The sequence below is a fragment of the Ailuropoda melanoleuca genome, chromosome 1 (assembly GCF_002007445.2).
Source record: "Ailuropoda melanoleuca isolate Jingjing chromosome 1, ASM200744v2, whole genome shotgun sequence".
Taxonomy (NCBI): Eukaryota; Metazoa; Chordata; class Mammalia; order Carnivora; family Ursidae; genus Ailuropoda; species Ailuropoda melanoleuca.
This window is the reverse complement of record NC_048218.1, coordinates 7,405,446-7,432,536: the sequence shown is the minus strand read 5'-3', so window position 1 is coordinate 7,432,536 and position 27,091 is coordinate 7,405,446. Positions and strand designations below refer to the sequence as shown.

Sequence of the window (27,091 nt, the reverse complement as noted above, 5' to 3'; positions counted from 1 at the left end):
TGACTGAGCTACCCAGCCACCCCGACTGTAGTACGGTCTTGATGCAGGTCACTCTCCAGCTTCAGTCCTCACCCAGACCTCACTCCTGAGCCCGAGGCCTTTCTTTCTATTTACTGTAACCATCACTTCAAAAGTCTCTACGACGGGACACTGCGGGCGCTGTATAAACTGTATTTGCACCCTTTCACAGCTCTCCATCCTTGTGGGTTCTTCGTGCAGATGGCGCTGGGGGCGCCCGTTTGTTCCAGCTGTACACCTGGGGGTTAGGGAGCTCATTTTTGACTCCTCTTTCCCTCATCCTGCAGTTGAATCAAGTAGTAAGTTGTGTGGATTCTGAATATCCTAAATATGCTTTTATTCTCTGTACTTCACCCCATTCTGCAGCCGTCTCCAGCCTGTCTTACTATACAGAATATTCTTTTTTTTTTTTTAAGATTTTATTTATTTATTTGACAGAGAGAGAGACAGATGCGAGAGAGGGAACACAAGCAGGGGGAGTGGGAGAGGAAGAAGCAGGCTCACAGCAGAGGAGCCTGATGTGGGGCTCGATCCCATAACGCCGGGATCACGCCCTGAGCCGAAGGCAGACGCTTAACCGCTGTGCCACCCGGGCGCCCCGTATACAGAATATTCTAACTGGTCCTCCAGCTTCCAGTTCCAGCCAGCGGTCAACACCGTTCCCTTCGGGAACATTCAGTAAAGCAGTCTGATGTGGCCTTTCCCTACTTTAAACCAGCGTTTGGTTTTCCTTTGTACTTAAAAGGAAATTTAGACTTCTTATGAAGGTCTTGGTGACCACCATGGTCTGACTCCTTTTCAGGGCATTCTCCTCTTTATTTGCTCTGGTCTTACTGGATTTTTTTCCAATTCTAGAAGACACCCATGTTCTTTCATGTTTCTCTCATGTACTGTGTTCAGCCCGGACACTTTTCCTCTCTCTGTTGTAGTCACTACCATTTATACTTCATGTCTTCGCTTAAATGTTGAATTCTTTAGAACAACCTACCTTTCTGCCCTCCAAATGCATGAAATAGCGCAAACACATAAACATGGGCCAGGAGTAACATGTGACACTTGTTTACCTCCCACCTGTATTTCACAGAAGTCATTATGTTGCCTTATTTGCTTTAAGCCCTTGTTAATTTTTTGAATAGATGATATATCATTAAAAAAATATGTAAGTGTAAAAGGGGATTCAGTGAAGACTTCCCTTCCATGTCCTCTAGTCACCCAATTTCTGAACTAGTGTTACTGGTTTTTGTATCCTTTTTGGTATACTTTACACATACCCACATACAGATACATATTCTTAATCTTTGTACACAAATAGTAGTGTGCTGTGCACACTTTCACATCCTGAGTGTTTTGTTTTTGTTTTTTTTTAACACGTTTTACATGTATTTTTTAACATATATTTGGAGCTTTTTCTATATCAGTATATGGAGAACTTTTTCTTTCTTCTTTCTTTATAGTCACACAGTACTCTACTGTTTCGAGGTCCATAAGTCATTTCCCCAGGCCCCTGTTAATGGACAGTTAGTTAACCTCCAGTCTTTTTTACTATTACAGATGATGCTGGAATGCCATACACATATCACTCACACACACGCAGTGTAACTGCGGTAGAAACCCCTCGATGTGACATCACAGGTCAGAGAGTGATGTGATCTGTGATTTTTACAGCTGCTGCCAAATTGCTCTCCATGTAGTTTCGCCAGTAAAGCCTTCCACTAACAAGACTTCGGAGAAACAGTCCGAAGGTGTGATCACCTTCGATCAATCTGAAATGAAAAATGGTATTGGACAGAGGATATTTTTGTTTTGATTATTTATTTTTATACATGAATTGAGTAGCTTCATAGTTGAAGAACCATTAGTGGTTCCTGAAAACTTTCTGGCTATTTTTCTACTGGATTGTTTTCAGTGGTGTTTCTTGAAGTTTGGTTCTTAGACTACCTTTGTTGAGTAAATACTTAATGATTTATGCTGGCTCCTGGTAAAAGAAACGCGGGCTTTGCCTTCTTCGAGCTTATAGTGCCACAGTAAATAAACAAAACCAAATTAATAGAAATTGCAAAATACCATTAATTGATAAAAAAAGAAAACAGGGCTGGATAATGTGATATAGAACAGCTGGCTATTTGTTGGGTGGGATGTGTTATGATTCGAGTAGGCCAAACTGATAATAGACCCCCCAAATATGGTAGCTTAAAGCGTATGAAGTTTCTTTCTTTTTTATGTGATGGTCCTGTGGGGATTCAGGGTAGTGGCATGGCTCTGTCCCATGTCCTGGGCTCCTCCATCCCTTAGGGCCTACTTGTCTGCTGTATCTACCAGGCAGGGCGTGGGAGGTATTTGTGGGCCAGGTCTGGCCATGACATAGAAACTTTCATTCATGTTCCACTAAGATTTAGTCATGCGCCCATACCGAAGTCCGGGGGAGGCTGAGAAGTGTAGTGCGGCCATGTGGACAGCTAGTAGCTTCTGCCACAGGAGTTGGGGCAGCCTTATCCAGAGTGGTCAGAGAAGACTCAAACTGAAATGAGAAAGAAGAATCCAAGCAGAAATTAGAAATCCGAGCAGTTTAGGCAGAAAGGAACAGTAGGCACAAAATGCCCTGAGACATTTGAAAAATACCGACTAGAAGGAAGACCTGGTGTGGTTGGAACCCGGGTAGCAAGAGGAAGCATAGCTAGAGGAGAAGTTTGGAGAAATGAACACTGGTCAGATGAGGCAGACTGCTATACGGATTTTGGATTATTTTGTTTTTCTAAGGGCAAGGAGAGATCATTAAAGGATCTTAAATAGGGAAGTGATTGGATCTGTGTTTTTAAAAAGTTTATTCTTCACTATGGAGAATGGACTGGAAAAAGGCACAAGGATGGAAGCTGGGAGCTGATTTCTGGGGCTCTTGGACCAGTGCAGGCAAGAGCTAGATGGTAGGAGCCTGGGAGAAGAGGGATGGTGGTGGACACGGAGGGAAGAGGTCAGGTAGGGGCTCTGTTTTGAAGGCCGACTCAGTGGTACTTGCTGATGGTTTGGATGGAGGAATTGCTGAGCAGCTAATGGGAAGGATGTTCTTACTGAAACAGGAAAGATGGAGAGAAGAGGGGCTTTACAGGGGAAGTAAATAACTCATTTTAAACCTGTCAAGAATATTTACTCTCTGGCTCTTTCCAGAAAAAGTTTGCTGAACCCTGGCATAATTAATGCTCCCAAGGAAAGAAAGTGGCCAGTGAAATATATGAGCCTATTAATGGGTATAGCTTGCTAAAAATTGCAGCTTTTATAGTAAAATACCTTTTCACTTAAATATATTTGGAATTTTGCATTGTAGAACTAACACATTGAAAGTTTCAAAATCCCCTCTCTCTAATTAGTGTAATGCTGTTGTCATAGTTTTTGATGGAAGATGAATTAAAGCTTGGAAACAGTACTCTGAATAAATCCTTTAAAAATCTTCTTACAGGTGCGTCAGCAATTTCCTGCTCCCCTTGGTTGGTCAGGCACTGAAGCTCCTACACAGGTCACTGTGGAAACTCATCCCGTTCAAGAAACAACCTTTCATGTAGCCCCTCAGCAGAATGCATTGCATCATCACCATGGAAACAGTTCCCATCACCATCACCACCACCATCACCACCACCACCACCATGGACAACAAGCCTTGGGTAACCGGACCAGGCCAAGGGTCTACAATTCTCCAACGAATAGCTCCTCTACCCAGGATTCTATGGAGGTTGGCCATAGTCACCACTCCATGACATCCCTGTCTTCCTCAACTACTTCCTCCTCTACATCTTCCTCCTCGACTGGTAATCAAGGCAATCAGGCCTACCAGAATCGCCCAGTGGCTGCTAATACCTTGGACTTTGGACAGAATGGAGCTATGGACGTTAATTTAACCGTCTACTCCAATCCCCGCCAAGAGACTGGCATAGCTGGACATCCAACATACCAATTTTCTGCTAATACAGGTCCTACACATTACATGACTGAAGGACATCTGACAATGAGGCAAGGGGCTGATAGAGAAGAGTCCCCCATGACAGGAGTTTGTGTGCAACAGAGTTCTGTAGCTAGCTCGTGACTAAATTGAAACTTGAGTTTGTTTCTTGTGTGTTTTTATAGAAGTGGTGTTTTTTTCCAAAAAACAAAGTGCAAAGCTGCTTGCATCAGAAGGAGATTAACACACTGAACCGCTACAAGAGGGCAAAGCTGACTTCTTTTTTTTTTTTTTTAACTTGAAAAGATTGCAAAGGGACAATGAAGTTTTTAAAAGAGCCATGTCCAAACCCATCGTCATGGATAGCGCAGAGGTGTCCTCTTTTTGCCTCCCCCATTTTAACTTGCCACACCCCAGTCATAGTGGGGTTGTTTTTTTTGTTTTGTTTTGTTTTTTTTTTTTTTTTGTCTTTCTGTTCCACAAAAGTTAATGTTCAGATGTTGGTCTTGGTCATTTGCCAACTAATTTTAAAATAAAAAGGCACTGCACATAATTTGCATCAAGGGCCCCTTGAGGGTGTTTTTTTTCTTTTGGTTCCCACCCCTCCCCTTTTTTTTCCCCTCTCTTGTTTGTTTTGTTTTGGGTGGGGGGGTGGGAAATTTGGGTTTCTAAGTCCTCTAAACACACTTGGGCACGGAAATGCAGTACTGTAAGGAAGAGGGACCTCCAGCTTACACAAACATCACCTTCAGCTCTATGGAAGGGACGGTTGTATTGGAGTTTGTAAGGCACAGTAAGCATGCTAAGTGGCGGGGATCAGAACTCTCCTGTCTGAACCTACTGAGGAGCAAAGCAGCAATTACATGGGATCCTGTGGGTCTCCTGTTGTAGAGGCCACAGTAAGATAGTAATGGAACATGACCGGTCTCCTAACCAAGGTGCACTGAGAAGCAATCAACGGGTCAGTCGTGGCCAGTCCTGGGGAGGTCTGAGTGGTGGTCTTTGGGATAACCTTTGGCCTTATGGATTTGGACTCGAAATTAGAAGAGCCTACCATTTCAGATGCAATCACTTTTGGACATGCTTTTGCAGACAGTCCTTAATGCTGAAAACACAGAGAATGGGTAATTCAAGAGGCCTTTCTTTTAAAATAGACTTGTGACCCACTAATTGTAAGGTATTGCAAGGTCACTTTGCGTGTGTCATAAAGTTGACTTCCTTATTGGTTGAAGGTCACAGAAGTAGTGGTTTGCTTTGATGGAAATAGCTACAGCTGTGTCCCTTCCTGCTTTTTNTTTTTTTTTTTTTTTTTTTTTTTTTTTTTTTTTTTTTTTTTTTTTTTTTGCTTTTTTTTTCTCGGCACGTGGTATCTCCACCATTTCTTCTGCACAAAGATGTCTTCTGTTCATCCTGAACATTTTTAAAAAATGCAGAATTTTATGTGACTGCTTTTTTGCCTCACAATTATGCTGTGAATTTTACAAAAATTTATTTTCTTTTTTGATAATTTATTGTACCAAAGCTGTTTTTATAGCACATAGATGTCTGTAACCAATAATGTAGCAGTTCTGCACTTTGACACAAGGTGTAACTAGACCATTTTTAAATGTCAGTTGAAAATTATGGCTGTACTATTGCTTAAACAAAACTGGAACTGTTGTTGAATCCATAGCCAATACAGCTGCAGCAGTCTGTGTACTGAGCATAATAGATTGACCTCTAATTCAAGATCCCAACATCTGTTACATTCTAAATGTGTTCAGGCTTCTGAAGGTAAAGGGACACTGGATCCAGAAGCTGTGGAGCCAGCAGCTGATTCGTGTATTCCTGATTAACCTCCTTGTAGACTTGAAAGCAAGACCTCGATTGCACCGACAGGTCAAAAATCCGAGCACGAGTAAAGCAGAACTCTCATGCGTGACCTGAAGTGAACAGGCTGGTGTCGAACAGGTGCCTAGTTTTGAGATTCTGCTGCCTTAATGTAACACAGGCTGGCAGTGGCTAAATTTGTGTTCCCATTTTAAATTGACCAATTTTAGGGTGTTATACTTTTGAGCGGTTGAATTGGGAGAATGAAGAGAAGTAGTTTTTATCTCTCCAGGATCAAAGAAGCCTAGGAAAGAAGCAGTAATCTACCTCTGCCGATAACCCTGTTCAGAACAACTCAGCAGAACACCATATTACTTTTTATTGGTCAATTCCATGGGGCTGACTAGGTCAATTTTTTCTGAACAAAAGCAGGTTTTTATATGTAAACAGTGACAAAAGAAAGGCTTAAAACTATGTGAATGTGAATGGAAACTTGGAAAATATCCGTTTTTATAATCCACAAATTTTTTTGTTGTTAATCAGGAAATCCATATTTATTTTGTAATTAAATGTCAAGCCTGTGGATGATTTTTGAACTTGGTAGTTCATAAAGGTTTACAGTGAATAAAAGGATATCATCTTGAGTATAGCAATATCAAAAGGAATCAGTAGTTACTGCTGTTGAGGAATATGAGGGGAAGATATTACATGGGTCAGGTCATTTTTTTCTGTGCTGGTTGCCACATCTTAGCAAGCACCAAAAAAACAAAAGCAGTTTTTACACTGCTATTTACATAAAGGAAATCATAAAATCCAGTGCTTCTGCATACTGTGTTATGTTACAGTCCAGTTTTGTGTGCTTTACTACACGGTTTGGTTACAGGACTTCTGTGCATTGTAAAACATAAACAGCATGGAAAAGGTTAAATACCTGTGTGCAGATTGTAAGATCTGGTCCGGACTTGCTGTGTATATTGTAACGTTAAATGAAAAGAACCCCCCTTTGTATCATAGTCATGCGGTCTTATGTATGATAAACAGTTGAATAATTTGTCCTCAGACTCTTTACTATGCTTTTTTAAAATTAAGAAAAATGTAAACATAGTAAAAATCTTCTATGCAAGTAACCTGGTCCAGGTAATGGTCTGGTAGGTATATTGAGTGTAAGTTTGGTCCAAGGTGTGAAAAGGAAAATAGGATTTATGTTGACCTAGGTAGGCGTCCCAGATCTTGGGAAGTAAAGATTGGAGGTTTTGATTTTGATCATTTTTGAGTTTTAAGATGGATTCTCTCTATGAGTGATTAACTATATTCAGTTTCTTTCTGGTTCGAAGTGCTAATAGTTTGTGGTGTTCAGAATGGCTTTGGGGGTTCAGTGGTTTTCTCTAAGAGAAAGCAAGAGGAAATACACGTCGTCTTGTTCCTCCTTCCCCAGATCCTCGTATGGGGGTGAGTCAGGGACTTTCTTGTACAGTCTGAAACGCCTGCCACAGTGCATTTGTGTCTGACCTACAGTCTTCTCTTTTTATAAACTAATCTGTAAGTATGTATTAAGGTGCCTATCGACAAAGGCAAAAAAAGCTTATTCAAAAAAGTTAAATGTGATTCTGTAGAATGCATGTTGGCCACACAGAGTTAGACTTAATATGTAAGAAAGAAAAACTTGCTTTAGTTTTTTTCTTAGGGTATGAGCATTTTCCTTAGGTAAGTGGCACATTTTTGTGGTATCAGACTTCAGAAACCTTAGGCTTATTTTAATGATGTTAGAACTGTCTGTAAAAAATCATTACGGCTGCAGTCATTCTAGAAGGACAAATGGCTGTTGCATTTGTGACTGTAGCCTCCTTTCCAGCTCCTACGTTGTTAAACTTACTGTTAAAATAAGTCATATAATAAGGAAATACATAAACTACAAAGACGAGATAGCAAATGCCCAATTTGTTCCAGGTCCCCCAATTTCCTTTTGGCCTCTACTTTGCCCGCTGTCGGAATACAAGCTCAGTGCTCATTTTTATATCCATCTCTGTAGTGGTGGCCGTAACTAATAGATAGGTGATTTGTTCCAGATACAGAGGTTGGCCTTAGTGCCATTTATGAAGACCATTTGAAATTTTAAGCTTAAGGCCGGGGGGAACGCCGACTGTGGTGCACTGAGACTATTCAGATTTCTGAGAACGCTCCCTGGGACAGCTGGTGGCCCAGCATTGAGAAGCCGTGGGTGTCAGAGTAGAGCAGACGTTCTCATTTTCTTAATCTTGGATCTCCTTCCCTAGACTTAATTTTCTAGGGTGAAAATACACATTGAGTCATTTTTAGTAGAACAAGAAAAGAGAAGAGCCTAAGAAAATAGCTTATTTTAGCCTTTGTTGTCCCTCCTCACGCGTAGCAGTCCCCTGTCAGTGTGTCCACCGAGAGCCGTGCTCTGGGTCATCTGGCCTTTTGCCCTGTGCTGGTAGTTGTTACATATTTAAACACGGTGTTCCAAGCACCAGGTGTTTTTTGTGCAAGACTCACTGAGGAAGGTAAGTGGACCATCGGGGAGGGGGGTGGCGTGTGTGTGCGCGCGCACGTGCGTGTGGGTGTGAGTGTGGACACCCACGGTCCCAGGTTTCAGGTGCTTGAGGTGAGCGGGGAGAAAGAACCGGGTGTTCTTCTCAACTTTCTCAGAGAGGACAAGGTATTTGCTATTGTTAAATTTTCTCAAATTCTTACCCTAAATCTTGTTCAAAGGACAAAAAGCTATTTCCCCAACGAAAACATTGAGGTTTAAGCGCACGCGTGATAACCAGGTGCAGGTATCCCCTCCTTCCCAAAAGTTGGCCTTCGCTTTGACAAAGGACGACCTACATGAGAACGGTGACAGCTGTCTTCTAAGAGCGAACACCCTCTTGCGATTCCTGGCAGTCAGCGAGGGCCGCGCCCGCGTAGGCCTCGGGCCACTGGGGCTCTAACGACAGTGCTCAGACAGCGGGAACCTGGCCCTGGACACCCCAGATTTCGTCCACAGTCTCTCTCCCCGAGGAGGTTTGGTTTTCATGGTTGCCCACCTTGAGAGTATGTCCTTTTACTGCCAAGTGTGCGGGGGGCGGGGGAGCCTAAGGCGTGCGTGCGTCCCTGCCTTCCGCAGGGGAACCCGGGCACGCTGCTTCCAGGCAGCGCCGAGGCACGACGAGCTTCCGGCTGCCCTCCCTTAGCTTTCACGGGGCATCACGTGTCTGGGCTCGCCTGGGTTCTGAAGGCGCAGAGTGCCGGAGCGGGGATCATCTTGGCTAAAAAAATGCACTTTTTAAATGGGGAGGTAAAATAATGGCAAAGTTGCTGGTGGAGGATGGGGGACATGGGGTCGGGGCCTGGGCATCTGCGTTTTCAAAGCAACGTGCCAGGTGGTCCTGCACCTGTAGCCAGGCGTGATCACGGGCAGGCAGATGCATGGGGCCCATCTCACAAGTCTGAACAAGAGAGCTTTTTATAGTTTTATTATTGAAGTTTTTGTACATACATATGTTAATATGTAATTGAACAAGGTGTAAAATGTATCAATGAACAACAAAAATTCACAACTTATACTGCATTATAAAATGTTACAAACAAACCTGCAAGAGAGGCAGAAATTACCAGATACAAGTATATAAAACTTTGTACAATTTTGTCTTTTGTCATCTTCCCTTATGGAAGTGGGATGACGTGACGACAGCTCAGCTCCCAGAGGTCCCACGAGAACGACAGGTGTGAAGTTTCCCAGCAGCGGGCCTGGGGCCTGGGCCTCAGTATCTCAGCCTCACGTGGTCTATGTGAAGCCGCGGAGGAGTTCTCAGGGCGCTGGTCTGAGCAAGCAAACGTTTGGGAAGGCCTCACGAAGCAGGGACTGTGGTTTTCAGCTCTAGAATTGGGGTCCAGTCTTGGGCAAGTCCCTTTCTGGGGAGTAACTGGTATCCGCAGGATGGGATTCGACGCAGGCGTGAGCTAATGCACATAGGGTCCTAGCACACTATGGGAAGCACTCAGTACAGTTGGTGACTAAACGCAGAGCTTGAGTCTGTAGCGTGCATGAATCACCTTTTTCTCTACGAGTCCAGCAAACACCATGGGAGACAAGGTGAGTGGTGTTTCCTGTGAATGATTAAACGGGATTATTTTGCAGTTTACTTTTATTTCTGGAGTCTGTAACTGGATGTGCACTTTACTACTTGATTTTGCTACTTACATCTATTTCAGCATTCATCACGTTTGCTTTGATATAATGTATGGTATTTAAATGTTTTGTAAAGGACGATTTTTAAGTAGACTTTTTCTCTACAACTTCAGGGAGGCTGTTTGGAGGAATAACTATGGAAAGGCGCTGAGGTTAGACCTGGCCGTCATGTGTCCAGTGGCCGCTCTCCGCTTGTCCATCTTGCCACCCCAAGGCCTTATCTGTTGTGTTTTTAGCCTTCAGAGTTGTGACTCAGATCAGGGAGAAAAAGAGCATAAGTAAATGATCTGTTCCCAGGTTCATAAACTGATAATATTGGGGAAGCTTTCAGAACTTCATTGGTTATAAGCCACATTTGAAAGCATTAAGGGGGTAACTGCTGCTGTTCTTTGCTTTTCAATTTACTTTGTTGCTATCCTAGGGGAGTGTGTACCTCCACCAGCTCAGGGTCCTTCAGTGTGATTTCTTTTTCGTTCCCACGGGGTCCTCCCTCCCTTTGAGCAAACATACGGACAAAAATTTCATAGGGCAAAAAGCCCGTTCATCTGCGTCAGAATATACGTGACTGACATTACCGCACAGGGACAGGTGTATTACATGGCCCGTGGCTTTGGAAAAAGATGAAAATGATGGATCTGACAGTGGGATCTAAATGTTCACCTGAGGTAGATAAAATTCTTCTGGGAGGTGCAGTTGTTAACCCCTGCCCCCCAACACACCCAAAATTCAAGCAGCAGACAGCCTTCTACTTGTGAGTCCAGTCAGGCTGGCCTTCGTGCCTCCGACAGCTCCCCGTCTTTGGCCCGCCATGTGCGGTGTGCGGGGCCTGGCAGGGGGAGTCCAGCACTGCTGCACAGCCCGGGGTCACGCGGGCCAGGCTGAGCCTCCTGTCGGCCTCGCTCGGTGCTTTGCTGTGTGCAGGCTGCTTGCACAGCATTCGTCTCCTTCACACCACCCTCTGCCCCACGACTGACTCGCTCCTGGGTCTTCCTCCACATGGGGGGTGGGCCCTGGCAAGACTGGTGTCTTCCTCCCCAGAGACATGCTTTTCTGAAGGCCCCTCCTGCCCATGGTGCAGTGGCCGAGAAGATTCAAGCTGGAGGCCGTCCCACGTGGGTCCTTGCTGACTGGCCTTTCTCCCCAGCTCAGCCCTGCTGCCGCGAGCTCTGCCTCGGTCGCGCTAGCAGAGGGGGACCAGCGGCCACTGGGTACGAGGAGCGAGGCTGTGCGCTCCTCTACTGGTCAGGCTAAGACCGTGAAGTCTCTCCCTTACTTCCTGCAGAAGACACCCCAAATCAGAGAAAGTGGATAATCCTGGACACAATTTAAAAATGAAAAGTCTACCCCAAAGAGAAAGAATATTAGCGGGAACCTTGCGGCAGCTGATAGGAGCACTGTGGAAGACAAATCATGAGGGCCCGTCCTGTGCAAGGCACTTAGCTGTGTCCTAGGGATGACACCAACCAGCGTGTCACTGTTTGTGGGCGTAGGGGCAGATAGTTGGTGAATAACCCCAAGTAACCCCAGTGTATTCTGGTCTGGGGGCTGATGTGAGTTTCCCTGAAGAATTGAGGCTTAAGTGGTGGTAGGAATGTTCTAGAATTGAGAAGACAACAGTATGTTCAATGCCTGGTGTAATGAGGAATCGAGGCCTTGCTAATATAAGTTTTTAAGTGGATAGAGTCTTTTTGGGAAGGAGAGTTAGTTGATCTTAGGGATTGATTGGACGGAGTGAGAGGTGGTGAGGAGAGGAACTGGGTTTCTCCCAGCTTTTCAATTCGGGTGGCTTTGCAGATGGCCAAGTGCTGATTGTGGGTGCCTGGAGCACTCAAGGGGGGAGCCGGTGTGCCAGATACTCGTGTGTTCAGTTACAGGTTGCGGAGTGCGGGGGCTTACAGGGCATCTAAGTGAAGAGGTCCAGTGGGCACGTCCCCAGAAGAGAAACGGTTGAAGGTGGGGAAAGTGGGCCTGGGGCTGGTGCCTGGGTGCTTCTCAGGCAGGTGCTGGTGACAAGGTGATGGATGGGGGAAAGAGCAGAGCCTGTGCACTTCAGCATGACTAGCCTGTCTGTTCCCAAAGTTAGCCCCATCATGCCTTCCTTGACCCTCGGGGTCTCTCGGGTCACCCTGGGTGGTCTGGGACTGGCAACACCAGCCTCAGAACCTCGGGTCCTGCCCACACTGTCCGAATATGCATCTTAACAAGGCCTGGGTGATGTGTAAGCGTGATCCGGTTTGAGAAGCATGGTCCGCACCGCCCTTTACATTTGGGAAAGCCTCAGAGGTCAAGCAGCTTGTTCAAGATGCCACAGCTGGTCAGCGAGGGGCCCCTAGTGCAGCCGGTTCTTGGTTCTCCATGCTGACTGGCTTTCAAGATCACCTCGCACAACCGACAGCTGGTGGAGCCCTAGAAGCAGAGTCATGGGTGAGACTAATTTAATCTCTGTTAATATAGATTCTCAGCTCAGGGGCTGAAGTCCCCTCAGTTATTTAAGAATGACTGCGTTGTCCTCAACCGCTGGGATGCCTAGAAAGTGTTTATTTTGACAGGCTTTTCATGAATTTGGAGATGAACTGAAGTATCTCTGATTTTTTTTTTCATTTAATGGGGCAACAAAAATAGCTTCCAGGAGCCGCCGAAGAATCCAGCGGAGACTGTGCTGCTTCCTCTTCCTCTCCCTATTGCCACCCCCACCCCAGCCCTTTCTCTGTCATTTTTGTCCCTTCTAGTTTCCAGGATTCAAGAATTCCTCTCCTGGCAGCAGCTCTAGGGGTGTTGGGATGCAAAGCTGGGTAGCCCTTCGCTGCAGTGATTTCCCATGGGGCATTCAGTCCCCCTTGTCTTCTCCCATCGTCCCCCCAACTCCAGGCCCCATAGGTTACTCTTCGTCCAGATGCACTTGTGGTTAGACCCTTTCCATGTGAGCGAGGGCCCTGGGGCCATAGCTCTGGACCAAGGGATCGGGAGGAGCTCTAGGACTCTGAACAAAGGTAAAAATAGGGATGGAATGAAAGAGAAAATAATGCATCGTGTTCTAGTGATTGCCAGGGAAGCTTCATTTGTCTCCCTGAAACCTTTCAGCTTGCTTTTGTGCTGCCGTTACCTGAATTTCCCAGCTTGTGACCGGCAGCAAACCCTGGACACACCCTCCACGGTGGTGGGCCCTTCAGGAGCAGGAGAACTCTAGAAAGGCAGGGCTGACTGGCCCCTGCTTCCTGTCCATTGTCATAGATGAAGTCTCTGCAGATCACAGCCACTCGTTTGTGTGTTTGTGTGTGTGACCCGTCCTGGTAAGAATGGTTTGTACACTTCAAATGGTTGAAAAACATCACAGGGTGCCTGGGTGGCTCAGTCGGTTAAGCGTCTGACTCTTGATTTCAGTTCAGGTCATGGTCTCAGGGTTGTGAGATTGAGCCCCCGTGCTCTGTGCTGGGCATGGAGCCTGCTGAAGATTCTCTCCTTCCCTCTCCTTCTGCCCTTCTGCCCCCTCCCATAAATAATAAGGTTGAAAAACATCAAACGAATATTTTATGATGTGAAAATTATATGAAATTTAAATTTCAGTATCTGTAAGTGAAGTGTGTATTGAAATACCACCACATTTTTAAAAATTTGCATATTGTTTTGTGGTTGCTTTGGGGCTACGATGGTGGAGTTGAGTAGTTGCCTCAGAGAGCTGTGTGGCACGTCACTTTGCTGCGTGGTGGACCACACGATGGCTGCGATCGGTCATAGCTTAGCATTCTGAATGCCACGTGTATGACTGGGGCTCCGTGTCATATTCTTTATCACTGTCCACCCATCGTCAACACAAGAAAGGAGGAAAGGAGAATTTGGGCATCACCGTGCTTCTCCAGCATGGTGGAGGGTGTACTATTTCGTTACTGAGTTAGGTGGTAACATGCAATGATGTCGTAGCTGTCCTGGAGTACCACAGATGTTGGCATTCTCCAGCTAAACGTGCCCTGGCATATTTGTAACTCACAAGAAAGCGATGGCCAGAAAAATTAGAAAATTTAAAATTGAATATCTAATCACAGAATTTCCTCACACAAATAAAGGAAAATGATGCTACAAGCAAAGTAGGTTTCTGATGGGCTTGTTAGCTGAGCAGGGAAACCGCTTGTCCTGAGGTGAGTTCATGAAATCATGTGGGATGCAGCTGCTGAAGAAACACGCCCAGAGAAAGTGAATTTGTTGAGGACTGCTCGCCTCTCACTGACAGCAGCTGCTCCAAGTGTTGAGGGTATTACGAGCAGCATCAAGTGTCCATTCAAAACCAAGCAAGTGAGTTTGAGTGGTTGTCCCTGGCTCTCGTTACAAGAGTTGACCTACGTTACCTACATGGCTCAGACGTTTGATGAGCCTGTGCCAAGCTAGGAGTTACCGAAGAATTCAGCTCTGCCAACAGTCTGCACGGAACAACTACAGGCAGAAATGTCTTCAAAGTTGAGAAAATGCGTTCAGTACAACCTGAAGTGGAATCTGCTAAGATGTGTTAACAGTCGAAGGTGGAAAAAAGTAACGTGTGGAATGGAAAAGGCTTACTAGGACAAACTCACGGAGCTTGCCATAGTATCAGGTGTTAGAGCCTATGGAGATTTACTGTATTGTTTAAGTCAACAGGAATTTTGTGGAGAACATTTGAATCATGTTCCTCAACCGGTGTTGTCAACAGTGAACTTCGTTTGCTCTTGTGGACTGAACTATCAACAGTTCCCCTGAGTGTTCATCAATAGTAGCTGAATATCCTGACGTGGTCTGTCACACAGCAGTTCAGTGGTGTAGTCGTGGTAATGTTTTATTTCAATTTTTGAGCTTAGGATCGAGACTGAACTTTTTCTGAATGAGAAGAACTGCCCTCAACCCCTGTTATCAAACCACAAAGAGCTTTGGAAATTAGCTTTGGCTGCAGACTTCATTTCTCAATGAATTCTATCTAAAATCACAAGGCAAAACAATGTTTGTATGTGGAATTCATACTATGGTAGAGTCATTTCAAGAGGAGCTAATGTTGGAATCACAACCAATGTTAGACTGCATCATTACACTTCCGGTGTTGTCAAGTTAACACAAGCTGCAAGGGTTCCATTCCCACCCATGTTTGCAGCAGACATAGTATCTGAGCTCAAACTGCAGCTCAAACTGTTTTATAGACCTTAATGCAAACCCCAAAGAAATCTCCATATTGCAAGATCCATTCGACATCAATTGAGGGGTTCCCACCTAATCTTCAGTTGAAGGGATTAACCTGCTACAAGGCAAACCTCAAGAGAAAAATCTAATCAAACTCCATAAATGTCTTTCAAGTAATAACTATGCTCACCTGGAAATCCTGCTACCAATACTGTGAACTGTCCATCCATGTGAATACTTTTATCAAAGACGAAAGCTGTACAATCTTACTACAGATCAGCGTGACACAGAAATGCAGGCGGTTGGTTTTGGTGATAGGCAACTCTAGCTTTGAACCTCGATTCAGTGCAATGTTATCCCCCCCACATTAAAATTATTCTCGGGGTGCCTGGGTTGGTTGAGCATCTGACTCTTGATTGTGGCTCAGGTCATGATCTCAGGGTCGTGCGATCAGGCCCCATGTCGTGCTCTGTGCTCAGCATGGAGCCTGTTTGAGGATTCTCTCTCCCTCGCTCCCTGTGCCCCTCCCCCCACTCGTTCACTTTCTCTCTCAAAAAGAAGTATTCTCATTAGTAAACCTGCATTGCAAAAAAAAATTGTACTCAATTATTACTATATTTGAATTTCACCAATTAAATATTCTTTTCTTTATGCTATAAATCCACAGTATCCTAGATTGTTGCCTCTTGGGCCAGAAAACCTAAAATATTTTAGATCTAGCATCTTAAGAAAAATTCCGCCTATCCCTTCAATAGATGTGGCAAAAGAGGAGTAGGTGGGTTCAACTTCCCACATCAGTACCCCAGAAAGGCAAGTTTGGGGCAGGGATCCAGGATCCTCCGGCTCTGGTCCTCAGAGAGTCTCCGAACCGGTTGGAGGATGGCAGCTCTGTGCCTTGGTCTGCTGGTTCAGAAGCATCCCTTGATGCAGAGAACCACTGGCGGGAAGCTGTGTGTCCAGCAGGAAGGAGAGAGAGCCCAGAGGCTAGTTGGTGCCTCAAAGTTTGATAGCTGAAGCTTCGGCCCTCAGATTCCTGATCTCTTCTCATCAATTCGCCTGCACAAAGGCAGTGGAGACATTTATTTTTCCCTCCTGATACCACCAACACCCTGACCCTCTCCCAACACCACTGGGTGCCCAACAATTCAGTTCAGTCTGACACTGTCCGGCTGGAGTTAGCGTGGGAGGCTAAGGGGCTCGGTCCTACAAGGCGACTCCTGCTTCAGACACCAAACGCAAGTCCCAAGCCAGTTGCACTTCTGACTGACCAGCTTTAAACTAGTTCCCATGATCTCCTCTGGCTCCATAATTTGCTAGAACGGTCCACAGAACTCAGCAAAATATTTGTGTGTATTGGTTATTATATAGGATACGAATGAAGAGCCAGCTGAAGAAGTACACAGGGTGAGACCCAGAAGGGTCCTAAGCGCAGGAGCTGCTGCCCCATGGCGTTTGGGGATGGCTACTCCTGGCACGTGGATGTGTTCACTAACTCAGGCACTAAATCTTGCCATTTGGGTGGTTTTATGGAGGTTTCATCACATAGACATGAACAATTTTTAACTCCATTTCCAGCCCTTCTCCCTTCTCTGGAGGTTAGGGGGTGAGCTGAAAGTTCCAGGCTTCTAATCAAAGCTTGGTCTTGCTGGTGACCAACCCCTGTCCAGGGCCCACCAAGGGTCATCACATTGGAACAAAAGACACTCTATCATGCAGGAAATTAGCAGGGATTTAGGAGCTCTGTGTCCACAACCTGGGACAGAGACCAAACATCTTTCTATGATACCACAACTGTCCTTATTTAGAAGCAGGAGTAGCTCTGGGCGCATTGCCTCTCATGCACACAGCCACGCGGTGAGGTGGGTGGGTCCTGCTCTCATCTTCATTTCCCAGTGGAGGAAACCAAAGCCCCAGACTTGCCAGAGTGTCCATTGGCTCCCAACCCCAGGCAGCCGACTACAGACACTGCTCTTAGCCCCTCTACCAAACTCCTTTCTAGGGACTGCTCAAAACCAGTGCCCCGCACGGGAGGCATTTCTCTATTCCTAGCACAGAATAAGTATTGAGCAAGTAGGCTTTGGAGTCAGGAAGACCCTGTTTTGAATCACAGACCTGTCCGAGACGAGTCATGTGTCGTTAGGCAAGTTGCTTAGCCTCTCTGAGTGCTAGATTAACTCAGCTCCAAAATGGGACGGTAACACCCACCTTGGAGCATCCTTAGTGTGGGATGTGAGCTTGTAACACCAGGGTGAGGACTAACAGGGTGTGGGGATGCTGAGGTGCCCTGTTTGTGTGTTCACCGAGGCCTACAGCTTGTGTGTTTCAGCACTTACGAAGCCCCATCCTGATCTCCCCTGGGGCAGGAGTGGTAGGGGGCCCCAAAACAGCGAGACCGTCTGGTGGTGGAAGCGAGTTCCCAGCCAGTGTCCCTGGTCTATGGTGTTGCTGGCAAGATCAGAGGCAAGAGGAGGGTGAGTGAGTCTAGGACTATAAAGACCCCTGAATTACCAGGCAATGTTTTCCCGATCTTCTGGAAGGCCAGGGTAGCATCACTGTTATTAGGATATGTAGAAACCCCTTTCTTGGGGCTGACAACAGTCAACAGGGGCATTTTCCATTGGTATGCAACGTGCCAGTCCTGGGGCAGCCTCCTCTCCATGTCTTAGCCTGGCCCATCATCATCACGGGGGGTCCCACGGTTAAGTGTTTATTATGGGCCAATCTGTGCTGAACACTGGATTTCTTTCTACCTCTGGGACTTTGGGGCAAATACTCAACCTCTTTGGCTCTCTGCTTCCTCATCTTTAAAACAGGGATGACCATGTTACCTGCCCTGTGGGTTCTTAGGGGATTAAATGAGCTAATACACCCGAAGCTCTTGGAACAGTGTATGGCGTGTAGTAGGATTTAACACATGTCCGTTCTTAGTCCTAGCCACCTGGGAGGTAGGGACTGGTACCTGAGTCTTGGTAACCGGCCCAAGGACACAGAGCTACGAGTTTTGGAGTCCGAAAACCTCCTCGGGTTCACACCTAGGCTTGTAGACTGAAGCAAGTTAACTCGCCAGTACCCCAAACTGCCTCCAAGCCAAGCCCCCACCCACCCCCGTTCTGTCTCCCACCTCCCACGCCCCCTCCATCCTTTCCCTGATAGCATTCTCATACAAACATTGCCCTCTTCTATTTGAAATCCTACCTCTGTCACTGCGGGATATCATTGAAGGTTCTGGAAAATTCATTCAAGACCCAACACCCACCCACCACCTCCCCACAGGCTCCTGTGTTCCAAACTCATGAGACTCTCAAATGTGCCCTCTTCAGCCTTTGCCCCTTGCTTGACTTCTGTGGGGCGCTTCTGGTCCTCACCAGCATCCCCTCCCTCCAGGACCTGAGATCCTGTGTTCCATGGCACCGGAGTGTGCCCCAGGCAGCGCCCCAGGACCTGTGTCAGAGTGGACAATGTCCGTCTGCCTATTCTCCTCCCGGGAGTGGCTTCTCCTTCCTGTGCTTTCTCCAACGCTTGGTGAAAAGTAAGTGTAAGATGCCGAATGAGGACACTCTTGGAATCTGGCCAGACCAGTCGGCTCTCTTTCCAAAAGCTTCTTGAAATTGGTTTTTGCTAATCAGGCTGGATGTGAATCCCTGGAGCAGGCAACCTGCTGGGGGATCAGGGATGCAGACATTGTTTTACTCCTGTACCTGGCAGAACATTCCCATGCTGGAGGGGGAACCAGCCATCCTGGCCAGTCCTGTGGGACTTCTGCCTGAATGACAGCGAGGTGCCAGCTGCCAAGGGGCCGGGGGGGTGGTGGGGGCCGGAAGGGGACAGCATGGGCACGTGACAACACCCCAAGAGTGGGACCATGGGTGAGGGATAAGTGGGAAAGAGGTGAGAATCGCACCAAGGGAATGTTTTTTGAACCAAAAGCCCATTTTTAAAGAATGGTCAAGTTTCTTTGGCTCGTTGAGTGTTTCATAAACAGCTACATGTTTCAGAAGCCTCACTTGGGGACAATCCACGATGATGAAGAGTTATGGCTCAAGAAGTGTGCTCGTCCGGTCCCAGTGAGGCTCTTCCACTGAGCAGACGTGGGCCCGAGGCCGGGTGTTAGCACGGTGCCCACGTGCCACGGCAGCAGCTTTGGGGTTTGTTAGGAAGAAGACAAACCCTCTTCCAGATTCAACATATAAACCTCAGTTGGGGAGGGGGCAGCAAGGGCCAGCATATTGTCATAGGAAACTTCTAAGGGCTTAAAACTAGCCCTACAACATTGCCCAGCTCAGACGGTCTTTCTAGAAGGGGCGTGGGCACCAGCTGGCTGCTCGTCTGTGATGCTTCCAGTGAGGCTGTGTCTTCCTTGCTGACCTCGGACTAACGTTCAGCCCTGAGAAAGGATTTGTTCTTGCGTGACCACATTCTCCCAAACCACACCAGCCTGGAAATAAAGCATGATTTTGGTGACAAAACAAAATTTCTCCGGTCCTCCCGCCTTACCTGTCCAAACCCAACACCTCAGTTCTCCCCAAGACGTGGGGGGAGCTAAGTTCGAAGTCTTCACTGCTGCTGGGAGGGCCCCATCTCCAGGCATCCCAGTTGACTCACCAGCAGGACCCGCCTGTCTGTTCCCTCCCTGGCCTGGGCCTCACCCCTGCAGAGACCATAAAGTGGGGCAGCCCTTGACCCCAGTGTTCTTTTTCCCAGGCTGCTCCAGGAAAGGTCTGGGCACACATCCCATCCAGGGCTCCTGGACAATTCCACCAGTTTGCTGTCCTCAGAACTGGCTCCTTCCTGGGGCAAGGGTGGGGGTGGAGGGGGGACGATTTCCTCTTTCCCGTTTGCTAACAACACCTGGCAGGTGTCCTGGCTGGCCAACGGGACAGGGGCAGCCCTGGGGCTTTGGGCTGTTTTGCTTAGGCATGGACCGCACAAAGCATAGCTGGGTGTCCACACCAGCATTTGATTCGGAGCCATTTTTGGCATTTTCTAGAATGATGTCTTCTCTGACAAAATTCAGACTGTACGATAGTTCCTGATTGTGATGAGGATGAAAAGGCAATGAGCTTCCCAAACTAGCAGTATTCAGAGACTTTTTGAGTCCCTACAATAATATGCCAACATCACTTCAACTTAACAATTTTTTTTTTTGCTGAAAACATATTTCACCCCACATTACTTCAGTATGTATCTTTTTTTTTAAATGGCAATTTCTTGCTTAACCGTAATGTAATTATCACACCAAACAAAATTGACAATAATTCCTGTCACCAGATAACAGGTCCACAAATTTCCCCACTGTCCCCAAATTACCTTCTAGTGCTGGTTTGCTCAAAGTGGGATCCCACTGAAGTCCAGGCATTGCATTTCATTCTGTTACGTAAGTCCCCTTAAATCTAGAACAGTTTGTTCTCTACATTTTAGGCAATAGAAAAGCTCTCCCCACTCTAATATTTTTTTAATGGTTTCATTTTACATTTAAATCTTTGATCTGGGTGCGCCTGGGTGGCTCAGTCGGTTAAGCGTCTGCCTTCAGCTCAGGTCATGATCTCAGGGTCCTGGGATCGAGTCCCACATCAGGGTCCCTGCTCAGCAGGGAGCCTGCTTCTCCCTCTGCCTGCCGTTCCCCCTGCTTGTGCACTCTCTCTCTGAAAAATAAAATCTTAAAAGAAAATAATTCTAGATCTGTTTGGAATATATCCTGTTGTATTTCGTGAGGCACAGATTCAATTGTCTATTTTCGCAAGTGTTCCACCACCATTCATTAAAAAGCCCATCTTTCCCCATTTGTCAAAGATCCCGCATTTATCATCTGTCACATGGTAACACACAGTCACTTGGGTCTTCCAGATGCTGGTCTGTAAGTCCCTCCACAGCCACAAGCCTGCTGTCTGAATATGAGGCTGGGGGCACGCTATGCCGTCTGGCAGCCCTGCTCCCTTCCCTTCGGGTTGTGCTGGTTGTCCTTGCGTGTTAATTTTCCTCCAAATGAATTTTTGAATTAATACACCTAATTTCAGAAGAAAATTCTGTAAGTTATGAATTGACTTGAGACCTGACTTTTTAAGATTTTATTTATTTATTTGACAGAGAGACAGAGAGAGCAGGAGCAGGGGGAGGGGCAGAGGGAAAGCAGGCTCCCTCTGAGCAGGGAACCCGGTGCGGGGACTCCGGCCCAGAATTCTGCGATCATGACGTGAGCTGAAGGCAGATGCGGAGCAGACTGAGCCCCCCAGGCACCCCAAGAACCGACTTCTTTTGATGTTGAGTCATCACTGTATCCAGGAATATGGTACGTCTTTTCAATTGTGAAACTCACTTCTGTGTCTTTCAGGAGTGTTTTCAAGTTCTTCTTCTAAAGCTTTCCATAATGCTGTTCTTTTTATGCTGAGATAGTTTTGCTTTTTCGTTTCTGCCGTCAGTGGGGTTTTTCTCTTCCATCCATCGTCTGGCTGGTTGTTCTAAGAACATATGAAGGCTATTGGTTTTTATGTTAATTTTAGATCCTGCTACCTTACCAAATTTTCTCATTGTTTTTAGTAGCTTGTTCATGGCATCTTCTGTATTTTTCCAGAATGCAGTGATAGCACCTGCAGATAGGGATATTTTATACTGTCCTGCCTGTGCTTATCTTTTTGTTGTTGTCCCTGTCTAACAACACTGGCTAGTCCCCCCAGTGTAGTTATGGAAGTGGCCGAGATGGAGTGGATGTCTTTTTTTATTCCTGACTTCACTGAGAATGCCTCCAGTGTTCCCCCAAGAAGCGAATGTCCCGTCTTTATCTGGTAACCCTTCTTGCCTTAAACTGTGTCATTAGTACAGCTGTACCAGTTGTCTTTTGGTTACAGCTCACGTGAGGTATCTTTTGCCATCATTTTATATTTAGCCTTTTTATATCCTTATGGTTTTAGTGTGTCTTTGCAAAACAGTGTAGAGTATGTATCGTGGATGTATTTTTATCCAGTCTGAAAGTCTTCTTGTTTTAACTGGACCTTCTGTCCACTTAGATTTAATATAAGTACTGATATATTTGGAATTATCTATCGCTGGGGGTTGTCCTCTATATCTGTTCTTTCCCCCCTAATGATTTCTGTTCCTGTGGCATTTTCTTCTTTTGGATTGATTGTACGTTTTTCAATGCTATTTTCAATTTTATCTTTCCATTTCAATCTTCCAATTCCCCCACTAGTCTGTAAGTTATACAACGTTCTACTCTATTTTTAGTGGTTACTATAGAGATTAAACAGTGTGACATTTGTTTATCAAAAGACTAATGGTATTTTAGCACATTTACCCTTTTCCTAGACAATGCATAGGTTTCAGGATATTTTAAACTGTAAACACTCCTCAATTTATGTGCTGCTATCGTATTTTAATTCTGTAGAACTTTAACCCACCGTAGATTATGATTGCTCTTCATACAGTCAGCACACAGTAGGATTTCCCCAAATTCAGATTTACTCTCTTTCTTACTCATTTCTTCCTGCATATCTGAGCTTCTAATTAGAGTTTTCATTCTACTTGAAGAACACCTTCTAGTTTCTTCTTTTTGGCAGTCTGTTGGTAGTAAATTTTTTTGCTTTTTGATATTTGAAAGCGTCCTTACTTTCATTCTTGAAAGGTATTATTTTTAACTTTTAATTTTTAAGTAATTTCAGGATTGCTAAAAAGTTACAAAAGTAAGGTGGTGAGTTCCCAGATACTTTTCGTCCAGTGTCCTCTACACTGAACGTGCTCCGTAACCATTGACACAATCCTGAAACGGGGAAACTAGCTGACACCACGACAACCTGATTTACAGACCTCTTTAAACTTCACCAGGTTTCTGGATGAGGTCCCGTCCAGGGCCACACACTGCACTGATTTGTCCCATGTCTCCAGTCTCCTACTGAGACGTTTCCTTGGTCTTTTTTTTTTTTTTTCCTTCCATGACCTTGGCATTTTTGAAGAGCTCTGGCTACTTTTTTTATAGAACTTCCCTCAGCTTTGGTTTCCCTCAGTTTTGGTTGGTGTGATGCTTTTCGTGATTAACTCAAAATTATACATGTTTGGCAAAGAATACTGGGACGCGATCATGGGCTGTTCTCAGTAGCTCGTATCAGGTGCGGGTGCTGTCGTATGTCCGTACTGGTGACGTTCACTCTGATCGCTTTGCTGAAGTGGTAGGTTTCAGTGTTCTGCATTGTAAAGTTACTCGCTTTCCCTTTGTAAATAATAGGCATTTTGTGGGAGACACTTTGAGAACACGTGTATTTGTCCTTGAATGCTACGTAACAAATTACCCCCCCCCCTTTAGTGGCTTTAAAATACTAATAACTTCTTATGCTCAGTTTCCTTGGGCCAGGAGTTCGGGGGCAGCTCCACTGGACGGGTCTGGTTTGGGGTCCCTCCAGTGGAGCCTGCAATCATCTGAAGGTTTCCTGGGGCTGGAGGGTCCCTGCCAAGTCATCTCCCTTACAGGCTCTTGGCTGGAGGCCTCCACCATTCACGGAGTTGGGACAGGAGCCTCTCCGGAGGGCTCCTACAGTCGCCTCATGACCTGGCCCCTCACTTGGCCGGATGAGGAGCACAAGGTGGGAACCACACAGCTCTGCGGCTCGTCTAGACGGTCTGCCATGTCCACAGTGTCCTCCTGGTCCACCGGGCAGCCCTAGTCAGTGTGGGAGGGGACCTCGCAGCAGCACGAGAACCAGGACTCGGGGATCCTTGGTGGCATCTCCATGGCTGCGGGTTCCTCTGGGCTCCCGGCACCACTTCCTCCAACATCCTTCCTTTTCCATGAAAGACTGACAGCGTGTCCTGCAGATTGGTTTTCTCGGCCGTGTCTGTCTCGGAATCAGAAACCGCACAGCAATTGCTACAGGGAAACTTTAGCGTGAAGAATTACTAACCGGAGGAACGGGGACTTGGCCAACGAGAGAACTCTAAGGAATATAAGACTGTAGGATGTCGGCAGCAGCCTCCACCCCCGGGACTGCGAGAGCCCCTCCCGCCGCTACTCTGCAGACCCGGAGAGGGTGCGGTCGTGACTCAGCGCCCTAGACCAGTTTGCTGGGGTGCTGCACCAGTCCGACCTGCTTGAGCCCCGCCCTCTGCTGCGGGAGCTGTCCAGAGGGCGGTGCCGCATCTCCGAATCCCAGAGGCCGCCCCAAGAGGTGCCGCAGAAGCCTGGCTGCCACTCTCTTCCAAGGCACTGCTTGAGGGCGGGTGATTGACAGGCACCCCGCTGCCGGCTCTCCACCCTGAGCCCCCGGGGCAGGGCCGGCCGGGGTGCGTTGGTGCGGCGCGCGCTGCAAGCTGCTGGGCGTACCTGGGACGCCATCCCAGGAGAGGTGCTTAGCCAGCAGCACGAAGTCACGCCAGGTGAGCCAATTACTGACATGGGGTCAAGCGTTTAGTTTCGTAAAGAAGGAAAAGAAACTTTCTTAGTTTCGGTCTAACCACCTGCTTATGTGCTAAACTCCTGAAGTGCTACTTGCAGTCAGCACAGGCTCTTAAAAATTGCCTTGTAGTATTTTTTAGCCCACCTGCCTCCCTCCATCAACCCTCAGTTTGTTCTCTGTAGTTAAAGCATCTCTTATGGTTTGTTTCCCTCTCTCTTTTTTTTTTTTCTTCCCTTCCCCAATGTTCCTCTGTTTTGTTTCTTAAATTCCACATGTGAGTGAAATCATATGGTATTTGTCTTTCTCTGATTGACTTATTTTGCTAGCATAAAACCCTCTAGTTCCATCCACGTCATTGCCAATGGCAAGATTTCATACTTTTTGATGGCTGAGTAATATTCCATATATATATATTTTTTTTCTTTGTCCAGATTGCTTTGGCTGTTGGGGGTCTTTTGTGGTTCCATACAAATTTTAGGATTGTTTGTTCATGCTGTAAAAAATGCTGGTGGTATTTCTATAGCGATTGTGTTAAACCTGCCTGACAGCTTTGATAGACATACTGAAAGTGTATGATTTGATCTGTGTTGGTGCAGGCACACACCTGTGTAGCCCCCGTCATGAGGACAGAAGACGAAGTGCCTGAGAGAAGGGCCCTGAGAGGCAGGAGGAAGATGAGTGATAGGGCACAGGGCGAGTGGCTGTGGGGAACTTGCTTTCGCAGGTATCAGGACACGTACAAAGCCACTGCAATGAAATCAGAGTGGTGCTGGCCTTGGAACAGAAGTAGATCCGGGGAAGAGCAGACAAGGTGGAAATACAGCCCTTCCGATGAAAGGGGAAGTCAAGACACGGCCATGCTACAGCTCATTGAGTGGAAAAGATTCCTGACATAGTGGATGCTGGGTGTTCTCAATCTAATGGGCCTGGGTGCATAAATATTCATCTTACCATAGTATGGGTCTGATTCAAGGTTTTACAGGTTCAGAAGAGGAATAGAGTGGATAGTGGAGGACGTACACTTGAGAAGGATCTTGAATAATAAATGAGTTTGTCTGAGAAATGGGAATAAGAGTCAGGGAGATGGCATTCCTGGCAGAAGGAACTGCATATGTAAAGGCAGGGAGATGCGAAAGCCATGGTGTTTTTATGGAGGTAGAATAATGCCCCCCCAAAAGGCATCTGTGTTCTACTCCCCAGAACCTTTGATATATTAGGTTACTGGCAGTGGAGAATTAAGGTAGCATATGAAATTAAGGTTAACCAGATGACCTTGAGATGCAGAGTTTTTCTTAGGTTATCTGGATGGACCCAACATAATCATAAAGGTCTTGTAAGTGGAGGAGGAGGCAGGAGAGGGAGAATCAGAGAAATGGCGGCGTGAGAAGCACGCAGCCCAAGTTGCTGGCTTTGAAGATGGAGGAAGGGCCCCAGAGCAAGGAGTACAGGTGGCCTCTAGAGGCTGGAAAAGGCAAGTAAATGGATTTTCTTCTACAGTCTCCAGAAAGGAACACAGGCCAGCCAACATCTTGATTTGAACCCAGCAAGTCCCATTTTGGACTTGTGACTTCCAGAAGTGCAAGATGATGCATTGGTGTTGTGTGAGGCCATTAAAGTTGTGGTAATTTGTTCAAGCCTCCACAAGAAGCCAATTCAAGCACTGAGTCAGACTGGTGGAACATCGAATCCAAAGGGAAAATGGAGGTGGCAAAGGAGTGGGGGTCAGGGGCCAGATCACGGGCTCCTTGGATGTCCTCTGAGGGACTGGCGCCACAGGGGAGGGCAGGGACTCCTGATTTGGGGTCATCAGGTGGTAGAGAGGCAGTTAGGGAGTCAGCTCTCTCTTAGGCAGTGATGCAGGCTTCATATCGGTGACCTCACTCTTTAGAACAGTGTCCGGAAACTCCCGTCGTGTGGGAAGGGCCACATGTTCTTCACGTCACCTGCCCTTCCTACCCTTTTTATTTCAGAATTTCCACCAAGTTTTGCTTTACCTCCTCCCCCCTTTTATGGTCTGGCTTGACTTGGGTGTCACGAGGCCGAAGAGCCACGGGCCAGAGAGCGCTCCGCGGGAGTAAGAGCCACCAGGAGGACAGAATTTAGGGGAGGCCACTCAGGGAGGGACTGAGGGGCCCCTTGACACACCATCTGTGATGGGCGCTGCCCAGAAAGGTCCAGAATCCAGGCCGGAAAGCAGCGCCTGGCACCTCGGGGCCTGTTCCATGCCCGCCGTCTCTGCTGCTGTCCCAGGGTCTCAGTGCATGGAAACCCCCTTTGCAGAGGCGACAGAGGGGGTCTCTCCCTTGTGACTGAAAGACTCAGGAGCATTCCAGTTATTACTGGTCATTATCGTCGTACACCCTTACCTGCGGTTTTGCTTTCCGCTGTTTCAGCTGGCCATGGGCCGCTGCGGTCTGAAAGTGGGTGACGCTCGGATGTGCTGTCAGGAGGTCGGCAGTAGCTTAGCCCTGTGTCGCTCACCTCCCATCATCTCATCATGGAGGGAGTTGATCATCTCCTGTCAGCACAAGAAGAAGGCTGAGGACGGTGCATGGAGATACGGTGACACACACAGAGAGAGAGAGAGAGAGCCCATTCACCTACCTTTCATTACAAACTGTTGTCTTAATT

At 46.7% G+C, this 27,091-nt stretch overlaps 1 protein-coding gene across 3 annotated transcripts in view; it reads left to right on the top strand.

Moving 5' to 3' along the window:
• Positions 1-15,484, top strand: part of DYRK1A (dual specificity tyrosine phosphorylation regulated kinase 1A) — a 155,933-nt gene extending 140,449 nt beyond the window's left edge. For all 3 annotated transcript variants that reach the window (XM_034655616.1, XM_034655618.1, XM_034655617.1), the window contains one exon: positions 3,470-15,484. In XM_034655616.1, the coding sequence (XP_034511507.1) occupies positions 3,470-4,090 (621 nt within the window). In that variant the 3' untranslated portion in view covers positions 4,091-15,484. The remainder of the gene's footprint in view (positions 1-3,469) is intronic.
• The last annotated feature ends 11,607 nt before the right edge of the window (positions 15,485-27,091 follow it).